We start from the raw sequence: 14,866 nt of genomic DNA, 5'->3' as shown, positions 1-14,866 counted from the left end.
CACTGAGCAGCCTCTTGTTCCTAGGAGACCAAACTCCTGCGAAGCACAACTCCAAAACCCCCAGAGCCTCTGGGCAGAGGATAAAAACAAACGCATGTCTAACCCTGAAACTTCTTTATGCTGAAGAACCGATTGTTCCTCTGTTGCATTAAAACTTTTTTCCTCAGTTTTGAAAATGAAATGAAGAACATGGAAGAGAAGGGACAAAACAGCCACACCTGTTGCTTGGAACATCTCAGTAGTGGGGTCTGTGCCTCTTTGACAGCTCTTCTGTTGACTTGTGCAGGAGTTAATACCAAATCCCCTGTGGCTCACTCTCTCTCCTCCTGTTGGTGGTCACAGATACAAAGTGTCCATGCTGATTTTGTTGGACCGATCAGTATTGATCTCAATGAGGAGTTGACCAGCCTACGGGCTCTTGTGGAAGTGGGTGAGAAGACTCACTTGGGGGATTTCTTGGCTCACTAAGAAGTCTCAAAAGCTGGCAGCACAAAAGCTTCCTGCCCAGACCCCACACTGCGTAGATTTACTGTTCACTCTTCATATTCTTCTGGGAAACGATTTATCTACTCATTAAGTTTGACACATGAGTGTTAACCATTTGCTGTTGGCACCATTAAGACTTTTTTGCATCTGCCAGTGGCCAGTAGGTGTGAGATTCTGCATTTTCTATCCTTGCTATTGAATTTGTGTGTGCAGGAGAGAGGAGGCAGCTTTCCCAGCAGTATCCATGCTATATGAATGACGTGCTGCGATCGAGATTTCCTTGTAGTCTGACACAAATGCTGTAGCTTGCACTCTCCAAGGCCGACAAAGGTAGGGACCTGTGTAATGTAAGCTCCGATAGGATCAGACTGAATCAGGTGTGACTGGGGATGAGGGCACTCTGTGTATGTCCTGAGTTTGCCACCGTTCCTTGCAATCTCAGGGGTTGTAATGGATCCATTGTTTCTCCTAGATTCTCAAGTATCAACTGTGGCATATAATGCGTTTCGCCCGTCCCTCCTCCCCACCCCATCTATAGTTCAACTTGGAGGCTACACTGTTTCCGTGGCTGTGGAATCTCAAGGTCTGATTATAACGTGTTCTATGTGAAAAGCATCTGGAGCCTTTAGCTAAAGCAGAATCCAGCATCTTGCCCATTGATTAAAGCAGTCTGCGCTCAATGACCTATGGCTCTGAACTAGGTGCCTAGAGTCTCCTGTGTGTGCTTAGGAAGGTGTTGGGTGCCAGTCTGTAAAGCCTGAGTAGTTTGGGACCCAGTTATCTGAGAGGTGAGATCCATCACAATGTATGGCACTGTAGATCAGAAGAAAAGAAGGGGTTCTGTGATGCCCGTTTAATGATTCTTGTAATATTGGCACTCTTCCTTGCCAAATAGGACTCGGACGACCAAGTCACCTCACCTAGCAGCCCAATGGGCACCTGATCACTTCAGCTGATTGCTTCCCCAGGCTAGATTTGAGCTCACGGCTGAAAATGAGAAGATCTAAATTCCATTGACAGAGCCAGTCAGCCATGCAGCCACTTACGAAAAACCATAAAACAGTTTGACGTTTACCCCAGGCCAATGAGATATTTTGGCACTGAGCAGCCTCTTGTTCCTAGGAGACCAAACTCCTGCGAAGAACAACTCCAAAATCCCCAGAGCCTCTGGGCAGAGGATAAAAACAAACGCATGTCTAACCCTGAAACTTCTTTATGCTGAAGAACCGATTGTTCCTCTGTTGCATTAAAACTTTTTTCCTCAGTTTTGAAAATAAAATGAAGAACATGGAAGAGAAGGGACAAAACAGCCACACCTGTTGCTTGGAACATCTCAGTAGTGGGGTCTGTGCCTCTTTGACAGCTCTTCTGTTGACTTGTGCAGTCGGTATGTGATGGAGAATAACGACGTAAAGGGTAACCATGCCGGCAGTGTTGCATTGAGATCACCGGGCTAGAGACTTGAGGCATCCACAGTGGAAACCCTGAACCAGGCAAAACTTGCCTGATTTAAACTCTGGCCCGGCTTATTGAAAGTTTCAGGAGTCCAGGCCAGTGTCTGATATCGCAACATAACCAAAAGGTGCAGTGCTGTCTGTTTCCAGTGTGACTGTTGGGTTTTGCTTTGAGGTTTTTTTGGATCTGTTTGTTTCTCTCAGAAATGCCAAAGTGAAGAGCAGGTTTGCAAGGCCACGTGGCTCAAACTAGCTGAGTTTTGCACAGCTCTAGTTAAAGGGTTTAGGCAGCTTCAAAGTAAACACAAGGCTTAGTCTGGTCTCCGCCTTATTCTCTTCCTCTTCTACATGAAGGAAAATGACTTCCCCAATTTCTGTGTGGCTCTGCAGTCCGCCCGTACAAGTACCATATCAGACTGTTTTGTTCTGCAGTGATAGCTGGAAGCTTTTGAGGGGGGATAAAACTAGCATCCATTCTCTGGGACTATGTTTCCCTGTGGTGACTGAATCTGTAGCTAAATTTCCTTATCTCTGCCTCTTAAGGACTTTCACAAGAGGGGATGGATGGAGAGGTAGTGTGGTTCAGTGGATAGGGCACTGAATCTGGGATTTGGGAGAGCTGGATTCTATTCCTTCCTCTGTCACTGACCTTGGGCAAGTTCTTTTACTTGGTGACTCGACAGGGTATAAGCGCTTTGAGGAAGAGACTAGGCAGTACAGCACAATGGGATCCTGACTGCAGTTGGGCCCTGTCCAATGTATTATTTATATTAGGACATCGACATGCAAGATCGGGGTATAATTCCTGGGTGTCAAGCTGTCTGGAGTGGCTCACGACTGTGAGTGCCTACCTCAGGACGGCCTGTCGGAAAACAGGGCAGATGCCCAAGCCTGGTGGTGTGTTCTGTAATCAGACTTCACCAAGGCAGTGACAAATGTCAACTCCTGGATCACTATGCCAGTCTTACCATGGAGTTACAGACAGTCCCCTTAGATTCTCCAATCTATCTTGCCACCCAGACAAACTGGACTTTGTGATAAAATGGTCACTTGCACCCAAAATCACATCACATTTAGGTCGCTTCCAGTCCCAAAAGACCAGTCACTTACCCCAAATCAATTGATACTCTAGATCTTACACCAAAGACAACAGTGGTGGCCAAATCTATAGTAAACTAACTTAAGGTTGATTTAGCTAACAAAAGGAAATGAGAGTTATTGAGAGATGAAAGCAGGTAGAATATATGCACAGGTTTAATTCCAAATGGTGGCAGTGATGTAATAATGCTAGTTTCCCAAAAGTTTTTTCTGGATACCCAGATTGTCTCTGGATATCTCCACGTTGCATCTGGTACACTTCCTTGGAAGAGTCCAAACAGTTCAGAAGTGTAAGATCTTTACAAGTATGGATTCAAGGAGCTTTTCACAGAAAACAAGCTGGCAGTGTCACTACCCATGTGGCCTTTCACTTTGATGATAGAAAGTGAGGAATGCATTTTGAGCCTTTGACCTCTGATCATCGCCCAAAATGGCCACTTTCCTTGAAATTAGCACTTTTCTGTTAAAGTTCTTCATTTGCATTCTACAAGGCTTCTTTCTCCTTTGATGGGTTATTTAGTTACAGGAATAAACACAATGTGAATGTTTGCTCCTACGTTATAACAGGATACAGATAAGTGAAAACAATGCAAGTAACATCCCACCAGTTTTCATGAAGTTTAAACACCAAATACCCTTTTTACATTTAACCATCACTTTGATCTATACTAATGCACACGGGAATTGGCCTGGGACTCTGGCATGAGCTGGCACCTGGTCTGCCAGCATCACACGTCTGTGAATATGCCCCAGATTTCCTGTGTGACTTTGGCGAAGTTGCCGAATCTATTCTATGCCTCAATTCATTTGTAAAATGTGGATACTACCCTGCCTCCGGGGTGTGTTAAAGGATGAAAGACTAATGTCTTTGAGGTAGTCACAGTGATTGTAAGATAGTGAGATAGTAAGGCTTAAAAACAAATCTATACAAACCCCAACCTGGCCAGTATGGTTTTGCTTCTGCTGCTGCTGAAGATATTTGGGTTTAAGTTTCCTTTCTTTCAACCCAGCTTTGTACAGTGCATCTAGAAAGTACTATGCAACAAATTCATAATGCTGAATTTGTATTTTGATCGCTCTCCCGCAGGTACGGAGATAAAGTGCTCTTAGAGTGAGCAAGCCTTCTTTATAAATAGGCTTGGCAAACAAGAAAATCATGAACAGCTCGCTGAATTTTTCAAATGGAACATGAGAGAGGAAAAACCTGAGCAGATTTCAAAGCCAGGAAGAGGCTGGAATTTGGTTTGAGTTTTGGGCAAAGATTTAGATTGGCTGTTAGTCCAACCTGCCTTAAGAACAGCCATACTGGGTCAGACCAAAGGTCCATCTAGCCCAGTATCCTGACAGTGGCTAATGCCAGGTGCCCCAGGGGAAATGAACCGAACACGTAATGATCAAGTGATCCATCTCCTGTCTCCCATTCCCAACTTCTTGCAAACAGAGGCTAGGGACACCATCCTTGCCCATCCTGGGTAATAGCCATTGATGGACCTATCCTCCATGAGTTTATCTAGTTCTTTTTTGAACCCTGTTATTTTCTTGTCCTTCACAACATCCTCTGGCAAAGAGTTCCACAGGTTGCCACTGTGTTGTGTGAAGAAATAATTCCTTTTCTTTGTTTGTTTTAAACCTGCTGCCTATTAATTTCATTTGGTGAGCCCCACAGTTTTTATGTTACAAGAAGGAGTAAATAACACTTCTCCTGTCATAGAATCATAGAATATCAGGGTTGGAAGGGACCTCAGGAGGTCATCTAGTCCAACCCTCTGCTCAAAGTAGGACCAATCCCCAGTTAAATCATCCCAGCCAGGGATTTGTCAAGCCTGACCTTAAAAATATCTAAGGAAGGAGATTCCACCACTTTCCTAGGTAACACATTCCAGTGTTTCGCCACCCTCCTAGTGAAAAAGTTTTTCCTAATATCCAACCTAAACCTCCTCCACTGCAACTTGAGACCATTACTCCTCATTCTGTCATCTGCTACCACTGAGAACAATCTAGATCCATCCTCTTTGGAACCCCCTTTCAGGTAGCTGAAAGCAGCTATTAAATCCCTCCTCATTCTTCTCTTCCGCAGACTAAACAATCCCAGTTCCCTCAGCCTCTCCTCATAAGTCATGTGTTTCAGTCCCCTAATCATTTTTGTTGCCCTCCGCTGGACGCTTTCCAATTTTTCCACATCCTTCTTGTAGTGTGGGGCCCAAAACTGGACACAGTACTCCAGATGAGGCCTCACCAATGTCAAATAGAGGGGAATGATCACGTCTCTTGATCTGCTGGCAATGCTCCTACTTATACATCCCAAAATGCCATTTGCCTTCTTGGCAACAAGGGCACACTGTTGACTCATATCCAGCTTCTCATCCACTGTAACCCCTAGGTCCTTTTCTGCAGAACTGCTGCCGAGCCATTTGGTCCCTAGTCTGTAGAGGTGCATTGGATTCTTCCATCTTAAGTGCAGGACTCTCCAGTTGTCCTTGTTGAACCTCATCAGATATCTTTTGGCCCAATCCTCTAATTTATCTAGGTCCCTCTGTATCCTATCCCTACCCTCCAGCGTATCTACCTCTCCTCCCAGTTTAGTGTCATCTGCAAACTTGCTGAGGGTGCAATCCACACCATCCTCCAGATCATTAATGAAGATATTGAACAAAACCAGCCTCAGGACCGACCCTTGGGGCACTCCGCTTGATACCGGCTGCCAACTAGACATGGAGCCATTGATCACTACCTGTTGAACCCAACAATCTAGCCAGATTTCTATCCACCTTATCGTCCATTCATCCAGCCCATACTACTTTAACTTACTGGCAAGAATACTGTGGGAGACCATGTCAAAAGCTTTGCTGAAGTCAAGGAACAACACGTCCACTGCTTTCCCCTCATCCACAGAACCAGTTATCTCGTCATAGAAGGCAGTTAGGTTAGTCAGGCATGATTTTCTGTAGGTGAATCCATGCTGACTGTCCTGACCACTTTCCTCTCTTCTAAGTGCTTCAGAATTGATTCCTTGAGGACCTGCTCCATGATTTTTCCAGGGACTGAGGTGACTTTACTGTCCTTGCTAGTAAAGATGAAATGTAGATTGTGAAGCTGCTTGGCACCTGCTACATTTAAAAAAAAGACGGTCACTTGTGGTAAGATAACAATCAGTGGTATTGCACTGACCTGGTCAGACTCCTGCTGGACAGTAGGGAAAGAGTGAGCAGACAGTCACCCTGTCCGGAGTAGTTCACAGCTGTGAAGGCCAGCCTCAGGGCAGACAAACTGGTGGTGTGTTCTACAATTAGATTTCACCAACCCAATAACAAATGGGAACTCCTGAAGCACTCTGAGCCTTACCATAGAGTCACAGGTAGTCCCCGTGTGCATGCCCATCTGTCTTGCCACACAGGCAAGCTGTGCTTAGTGATAGTTATTTGCTGTGCACCAAAGATCACAAAATGGTTTCGAGGTCTGGAAAACGAGCAATGAGGAGAGATTGAAAAAACTGGGTTTCTTTAGTCTGGAGAAGAGAAGACTGAGGGCGGACAGGATAACAGTTTTCAAGTACATTGAAGATTGTTACAAGGAGGAGTGAGAAAAATTGTTCTCATTAACCTTCTAGAATAGGACAGGAAGCAATGGGCTTAAATTGCACCAAGGGAGGTTTAGGTCGGACATTAAGAAAAACTGTCTAACTGTCAGGGTGGTTAAGTATTGGAACAAATTGCCTAGGGAGGTTATGGAATTTCAGTCATTGGAGGATTTTAAGAACAGGTTAGACAAACACCTGTCAGGAATGGTTTAATTATTACATAGTCCTGTCTTGAGTGCAGGGGACTGGACTAGATGACCTCTCGGGAGGTCCCTTCCAGTCCCACGCTTCTATGATTCTATAAAATATTTGGGTTGTTTCCAGTCCCAAGAAACCAGTCACTTTAACCCCAGATCAGTTGTACCTCAGGGCTTATGCCAAAGACAATATTTGTAGCCAATCCTATAGTAAACTAAGGATTTATTAACTAGGAAAAAGAAATGAGCGAGTTATTTACAGGTTAAAGCAGGCAAACATATAGTCACAAATGAGTTAGTCTATGGTTCCAAACGGTGACAGAGTTGTAGCAATCTGTCAGCTCTGAGTATCCTTTAGGGCCCACCCAGGTTGACCCCCACTGCTGTTTTGTAGCTCAAGCTCTGAGTCCAAACACCCAAAGAGCTGAAAGCTTGTCTTGTCAGCTATTTTTATTTCCTCCTTCCGCAATTCAAGCTGGTGGGACCAGTCTTTTTGCAGGTAGCCTCTTAATGGGTGTGCAGGGGCAATTAATAAAATCTTTGCATTGTGATGTCCCTAAATGGCCCATTTAGTTTTGATAGCCCTTCCAGATGGGCCAGAGGTAATACCTCTCATAGGGATTTAGCACTTTGCACTGGGTAAACATTTTTTTTGTTTGGAGAGTTACATAGTTCAGAACAAGCATGTTACAGCTATATACAGCCAACACTGAAGTATTGCCTTAAATAGCCCTAGGATATAGACATTATAAGTAGGATTAATACATATAGCAACATACAAGCATTTCATAAAGTCTAAACACACTGTTAGAAGTCCAATACTCATCTTAACCATACTAATGCACTGGTGGGATGAACTGCTTTCCAGCCATGAAATTGTCAGTACTCAACTGAGGCCTAAAGTCTTGGCAAGAGCTGGCACCCAGTCTGCCAGCCTCACACAGGTAGCCTGTAAAAGTTGTAGCCATCCACAGGATGAAGCATCTGATCTCCAGATGAGCATTGCTAAATGGTTGCAGATGCAGCCAAGTACCGTGTCAGCTGTGGAGTGTAATGGGCAGGCAGCTGGGGGCTAGTGAAGGCTGCTGGGGGCTAGTGAAGGTTTCAAGATCCAGCCTCAGTTCTGGGGTCAGTGCACATCATCTGAGAGTGCTCTGAACAAAAGGGAAAGCCAAGTTCAAAGGCAGAAGGGAAGTGATGGATCTCTTTTGTCTATGCTTGGGCTTTGGACTAGAATAGCATTATCTGCCAAGGCTTCAGATGCAAGGAATTGTGTGGGAATGTCTCAGATGTCAGTACATAACAAAAAACCAAACCCAAGTCAAGGAATGGACAAAACCCAGCTCCTTGGTTCTGATGAGTCTGTTGGATCTGCGCTGCTCTTGAAATACTGAAACCCTCTTCCAAAGCCAGCAAGGGGAGCAGCTTCTCCCAGCCCCAACTACTACCAGGAAGCTTCTCCCCAACTAGCTCATGCACACACTGTTCAAGACTTCAGCTGCTGTAAGGTAATGTCCATGCTGACTGGCTTGGGTCCCTTTTACTCCTCCCACACTTTCCTCCTCTTGGCCTTATTTCCTCCCAAGCCTCTTGCCTTTTCTGTTCTCTCTTCTCCCCTTCTTCCCTGTCCTGCTACCTTTGCCTCTTCCTCCCCTTGCCCTCTTGCCTCTTCATGGTCCCTGTTGCCATGACCCACCCACCTTTTCCCATTTCAGCAGCCTGCCTTACCCAGTTCCCATCTGCAGTCATCCATTCTTGGCTTTTCCCCTTCTCCCTTCCTTCCAAAAGTTATAGCGAAGGGAACTACTGAGGTGATGCCTTTGCCACTCCAGGTTCTTAGCCAGCCAGAATTCCTGTGCTGGCTTGATCAGAGTTCATTGTAATAACACCCGAACCCACAGGCGTGCTGGTTTGTATCATTCAGTCAAACATTTCAGTGTGTTTCTATTGCCAGTTGCCTTTAGCACTGGGGGCTATAGATCTGTGACGCTCGCCCAAAAGTGTGTAGCAGGCTTAGTAGGCCTTGGCTCTCAGACGTGTTTCCTCGGCCTTGGAGGCATCAGACACATTGGTCAAACATTTCAGTGCTTCTCTCTTACTGCTCCTGCAAGGTGTCAGCTTGACAAAGGCCTTTAGTTCATCCCCAGCCGATACAGCCCTGTTATTGTCTGACCTGCATCATGTTTACAGAATCACCCTTCACAATATGAACATGAGCTGGCCCTGGCCTCTTACTAATAGGTTGCATGGGCTGTCACTGGCGGGCTGGTCATGCATTTTGCTACCAGTCTGCTGGGGAAAGAGATCTAGATGGCTTCCCTTGTGCCTCTTGGAGTTGACACGTACTCAAGGAGAGTTCTCTACCGTAACAGAGATGTCCAGAATGTGAAAACATCTCCAGTGTGTGGGGGTGAAGTGAGCAAGGGATTCCCTCAAGGGCTGGGGGCTCTGATGAGAAGGGAAGGACAAGAGACCTCCTGACCCATTTGGATCAAACCTCGAATCACCTCCCAGCTTCAGAGGAGCTTTGCTTCAACTCTCCTGCACAGCGGTGGTTCTGGACTCTGGTCTGTACTGGAAACAGAGATGCCACCAGAGGCTCTTTAATATTTGAGTGTCAGGAGGAAATGTGACCTGTGTCTCAAGAGAGCCAGATATTGCCAACCCCAATTTTGCATTCCTGATGGATTGTAATGAGCCTAGGAAGATAATGAACAGCTGGCAGGATGTTTATTGAGGCCTGACGCTACTGTCTGTAATAGATATGGTTCCATTATAGTTGCGAACAATAATAAAGATGCTTTTAATTTTCACTTTAAGTACCTATCATCCATATTTAACTAGCATTGATTTTCAGATTGGATTACTTGAAAACCTGGGATGATGGAGGCCCTGTGTCTCAGACCTTCAGTATTACGTCCCCAGCCGTCCGCTCTCATCAGCAGCTAACAGATATCAGATACATCCACGCCATGTAAAATGAAATCTATCTTGGATGGAGTGCTAGTTATGAAAACTAGGCCCCAGTTGTCAGCGTCACCCAAAAGGCAGTGACCATTTAGATCACCAGATACCCCTGACATTTTCAGATTCGATGTGGGGGAAATCCCAGGTGCTGCCTAAATCTCCCCTTGAATGTACAGTTGGAGGCTGTGTTCTGAGCTTGCCGCCTGGTGTAGCATGTGACCGCATATTTGACAGCTCACACCGGAAGGGGCTGCATTTCAGACATGGATGGCGTTATCCCAGCACAGAATAGGAATAAATGATCTGTTATCAACATAGCACTGCATTGTATCCAAGATCAGTACTAGGACCAGCACTTAAAAGATTTTAAGGCCAGAAGAGACCACTGGCTCTGGTCTGACCTCCTGAAAAACACAAGCCGTGGAATTTATCCTGTTAGCCTGCTTCTGGGCCCATATATAATTTGTTCCCAATAGCCTGGAAAAGGATAGGAAGAGGTGGCGAAACTTGCCACTAGCACAGTTGTTTAGATTCTCTTAAACTAAAGAGGACAGAGGACCTTGCTAAACTTAGATGGGGCAAGACCGATGAAATTTGATGACGTGCAAAGCAGTGCGTGGTGGAAGAAATTGTTTGACCGGAGTGTGAATATTGCTCAGTTTTCAATCGAAAACATTCTGAAGAGAGACCAGAGTCATTTTTAATTTCCTGTCTGAAGAAAGCACCAACTTTCTGCTCCAAAACCGTAAGCTCCTACAGCTTGCCACGAAGGAAGACCTCCCGTAGCTGTCAGAAGAATTATCTCCCCTCTAGTCCTCCACCTGGATCATTGCAACACCCACGCAGATTAGCATCCTTTCTAGGAGGGGCCAGAGATACGCGTACAAGCTGGGATATTGAGGCACTGTACACACACTTCCCCCTTCTCCTCCTGTGCTAGTCTCCTTAACTCCTGTTATCAGTCCATATTGTTTTACATTAGGGTACTCTGATATTTCTCTTTGTGGTTTTCTACTCCTGTTCTATAGGCTAAATTTAACTTACTTTTCCAGGTGACCCTCCACAAGCTGCTGCCTGGATTGGCCAGTGCATCCTCTACTTGCTGATAATGGTCTTCGAGAAGACTGTGGTAAGCTTTGCCCTGTTCATCCCTGGCTGGACAAAGGTAAGTGACTGGTTATGTTTTCCTCTGGAGTGTTTTTATTGCATTGTGTGCGCTAGTTCTTTATTAGACTATAACTCACAAGGAGCCCTCAAATAACCCATTACTGGTTACTGCATATGGGGAACTGCCTATTGGCTCATGGCAGGGAAATGCCACAAGCTGACCAATAGAGAGACTAATTGAATAGGTTGTTCTGTCCTTGGATGGATGAGCTTGTAGCCTGGGACTCTGGAGAAACTGGGTTCAATTCCCAGCCCTGCCACAGATATACTCTGTGACCTTGGGCCAGTCACTTAATCTCTCTGTTTCCTTAACTCATCTGTGAATTGGAGATGATACTTCCTTTTCTCTTCTCTCGTTTAGACTGTAACTACTTCAGGGGAGAGGCTGTCTTGTTATTTTTTGAACAGCACCTAGCACAGTAGGGCTCTGATCTGTTCTGACCACTAGCTGCTGCCATGATACAAAGACTATCAGTAGACGGCAGCTGTGTGTGTCCAGAGAGATGGAACAAGTGGGAGACATTAAGTTGGGACACATCAATATTTCATTCCTGTTGGAACCAGTATTCTGAATCCATGTATTAGAGAACTCCTAAACTTGAATCGCTAATATAGATTTCTCCACTCTTGGTATGTGAACCTGGAATCTGGAGGCTGGCAGTATACTTCTGGTTGTCTTCCAGGCCACCTCATGCAAGGCTGGTGTCCCATAAGCTTGTCTTGCAGCCAGGCTGAGAGAATCCAAAGAAAATCTGCCTGTTAAAGTGTGGAAGACCAGCACTTTAATAAATGAATAAATATCTGCCTGGCCTCAGGCTGCCAGAAATGTCTGGGGTGGGGTGGGGTGGAATAGCTTGTGTTCTTCTAGCTTATGCGGCGGGGTAAAAATGGCAGCAGCTGCCTCCGCCATGAATCTGCCAGTGTGGGAAGGTCGCTGCAATTCATGGTTAATAGCATGCAATCAAGATGTATTTTAACAACATTGTTTAATTTTTGTTTCCCTTGCAGCTTCAGGAGATTTTACTGGACTATATCCCAGATCCTCAGCTGGAGCTCGTCCTGGTCATGTTCATTGTGCCTTTTACAGTCAATGTAAGTGAAGCCAAAGACTCCTCTGAAAACACTGAGTTTGTTGGGCCTAGGTGTCCCAACAGAGAGGTGCTGTACACGCAGTCCTTATTCTCTTGAAATAAGACAAAGCAGAGAAGTGACACAACAGGTCATTGGCAGAGCTGGGAATAGAACCTCCCTCTCGGGATTCTCGAGCTATTACCGTACCCACTAGACACCCTGCCTATCTCAGCCTACTCAGAAGTCACCTATTGCTGAGACACTAGCATCTCCTAGTTAGTAAATTGTATCAACACTGTTACTTGGAGGAATTCGAGTTGTGGAGTGCTGAAATTAAGCCTCTCGAACATCACAAAACTCTGAGATCTCTACCATAGCTAATGATTAATTCTGTCTGGTTTTGCATATTTTTGTTAGAATACAGCACATAGAATGCACGGGGATGTGGTTTTAGGGTTTCCAAGATAAAAGGTGGTGATTGCTTTTGGGGTTTTTTTTAAGTACTTAATGCAATGTGCATGGCACTTTCTGAAACGCAGATTCCCTGCCTAGAAGACTCTACTTAAACGGTAAGATGAAAATGACAGAGGTGGAGCTGGGACAGGGTAGGGTGAAGGTGAGGACAATAAGGTGACTTGGGTTCTATGAGTGAATCAAAGAGCAAAATATGGCCTCCAGACTTTCACTATGATCCATTAAGACAGACAAAAGTCTGTTGCTTAAGTGATCACTTGGACAGATTGTCCTGATGTACTTAAAAATCACCTCCTCTGCCATTGGACCTGACAAGAAATGAATGAAGGATCTGGGCTTCCCTTGCAATTATTCATGACGTCCCAGGCATCCAAAACTCGGCTGTTAGTTGCATCCTGTCATGAAAAGCACTGAATTCTGAACTCCGGCCTTATCAACCAACAGGCCTTCCATTCACCTCTTTAATGATGCTCTTAAAGAATAGCCAAACTGGCTCGTGTATGGAATTTGATTCAAAAAGGCAGAGATAACAGTTGAGTGGTAGTTTTCTAGTGATGTCTCTCATGTTAAATACCAATGATAACTCCAAAACAGGCCCTGTCCTGCAAGATGAATGCCCTCGACTCTGTGGTCGATGAGCCAGAGTCAAATAGGCCCAGGCTTTGTGGGTGTAAATGCTACCAAATAGACAAGAATCCCACCCATTGGGAGAGGCTGGTGCTATCAGAATCAGGACCTGTGTCTGCAAACCTCTTTGTCCAAATAGATTTCCCAACGGTTCGCAGCCTTCAAAACTGGGAAGAATCAACAAAAAAGTCCATTGAGGTTTTTGGCTAAAACTTCCACTCAGTCTGATGTAAAACTCCTTAGGGAGGAAGTGGTAATTCAGATACTTAGAAATAAATATAGGGTAACTTTGTTCTGATGATCTTGTATAAAATTAGCCCTCATGCTACAGAAGGTTCTTTTAAAATAGGACTTGCTTGAAGTCCAGCCAAATGTTCTGTTGTCCCTCAAACTGTTGATCGTCTCTAAACCATCACTCTGGATATCCTTTCCGTGTCTGCCTTCACAGGCTTTGAACCTTTGATTAGGCCATTTTTGACGGGACCAGGAATGTTTTTTGAACTGTGAAATGGAATGTCCCACTGCAGTCTGACACGACATGCCATGGCAGATGACATCCTGCTCCATTCAGAATGTCTTTCCACCCACCGCAACTCAGGATGCAAGAAGTTCAAGGTGGACTATACATTCGTCCTATCCAGCTACACCCCCACTTCCCTCCCTTTCCCTCCCTTTCCTTTTTCTCTGGAAACTGTCTTCTAAGTTCCTAGGGGATTTGAAGAAATCCCAGGAACAACTACATTTATTGCTGGAGAGTTCCCTTCCTAGGGATGTGTCTCAACTTTGCTAAGACCCTGTGGTTAAAATGGGTGCTCTTCCGCTCCTCCTGACCTCCAGCATGTTGGTGCGTTCTCTGGTGCCCCACACAAGGAGATGGAGAATCCCAAACATAAGGGATGCAATGGAAGATGGCGCTAAAACAGAAGTAGGATGGCTTGGGAGAAGTGCAGCCAGCCAGTTAGAAGCAGTCAGTAATACCTAGCTCTTACAGAGCACTCTTCATCAGTAGATCTCAAAGGGTGTCCGTATCATTATCCCCACTTTTTAGACATGGCGAAACTGGGCACAGGGAGGGGAAGTGACTTGCCCAAGGTCACCCAGCAGTCTATCTAGTGGCAGAGCAGGGATTAGAACCCAGGTCTTCTGAGTGCTGGTCAGCGTTCTGTCACTAGGCCGTGCTGCCTCCCAGTAGAGAATAGGGCAACAGAGGAGCCATGCAGTACTCTTCCAGGCAGAGACAAGCTGTTTGAACTTGATGAGGAAGGCAAAGAGGAAATTCAGAGTGGAGAGTCGTGTGGTCTGAGTGAGACTGGCACAAGAGGAGGTTGCATTCAGTGAGGCAGGACGTTGCAACGCTCATCTGAATAGGATTGCAAAATGCATGAGTCAATAGAGCTCAAGGCAACTAATATTTCTCCCCCTTCAGAAGACCGCCTGGAAAGCTGCTGTCCCCTGCAGTTTCTAACTAGGTGGAGAAAAGCCTGCACATACCTACAGCTGCCGAGCTGGTGCCTTTCTGTTGGGCACTCGTTTCGCATACAGAAACTACAGGGGGGTTTTAATCTCCTAAATATCTGTCACCACAATCACTGTGGCCAGAATCCACCTGGGCGTGCATGCTGTCATGGTTTAGTAACTGTGAATGCCAAGCACGTCCTGGCAAATAACTTCTCTGAGCCAAATAACATGCCAGCTCCTGCAGCCACAGGGTGAGCTCAGAAACTTGGCTTTCATTTTTAGAGGAGCTG

General features: G+C 45.5%; 1 protein-coding gene across 3 annotated transcripts in view; it reads left to right on the top strand.

The window, feature by feature from the left end:
- LOC125630538 (store-operated calcium entry regulator STIMATE-like) overlaps positions 1 to 14,866 on the top strand; it is a 70,084-nt gene that overhangs the window by 44,340 nt on the left and 10,878 nt on the right. For all 3 annotated transcript variants that reach the window (XM_048836654.2, XM_048836652.2, XM_048836653.2), the window contains exons 5-6: positions 10,832 to 10,944; positions 11,955 to 12,038. In XM_048836654.2, the coding sequence (XP_048692611.2) occupies positions 10,832 to 10,944; positions 11,955 to 12,038 (197 nt within the window). The remainder of the gene's footprint in view (positions 1 to 10,831; positions 10,945 to 11,954; positions 12,039 to 14,866) is intronic.

Source organism: Caretta caretta, chromosome 1, assembly GCF_965140235.1.
Source record: "Caretta caretta isolate rCarCar2 chromosome 1, rCarCar1.hap1, whole genome shotgun sequence".
Lineage (NCBI taxonomy): Eukaryota > Metazoa > Chordata > Testudines > Cheloniidae > Caretta > Caretta caretta.
Note: the sequence above shows the minus strand (reverse complement) of the source record. Positions and strands in the feature narration are given on the sequence as shown.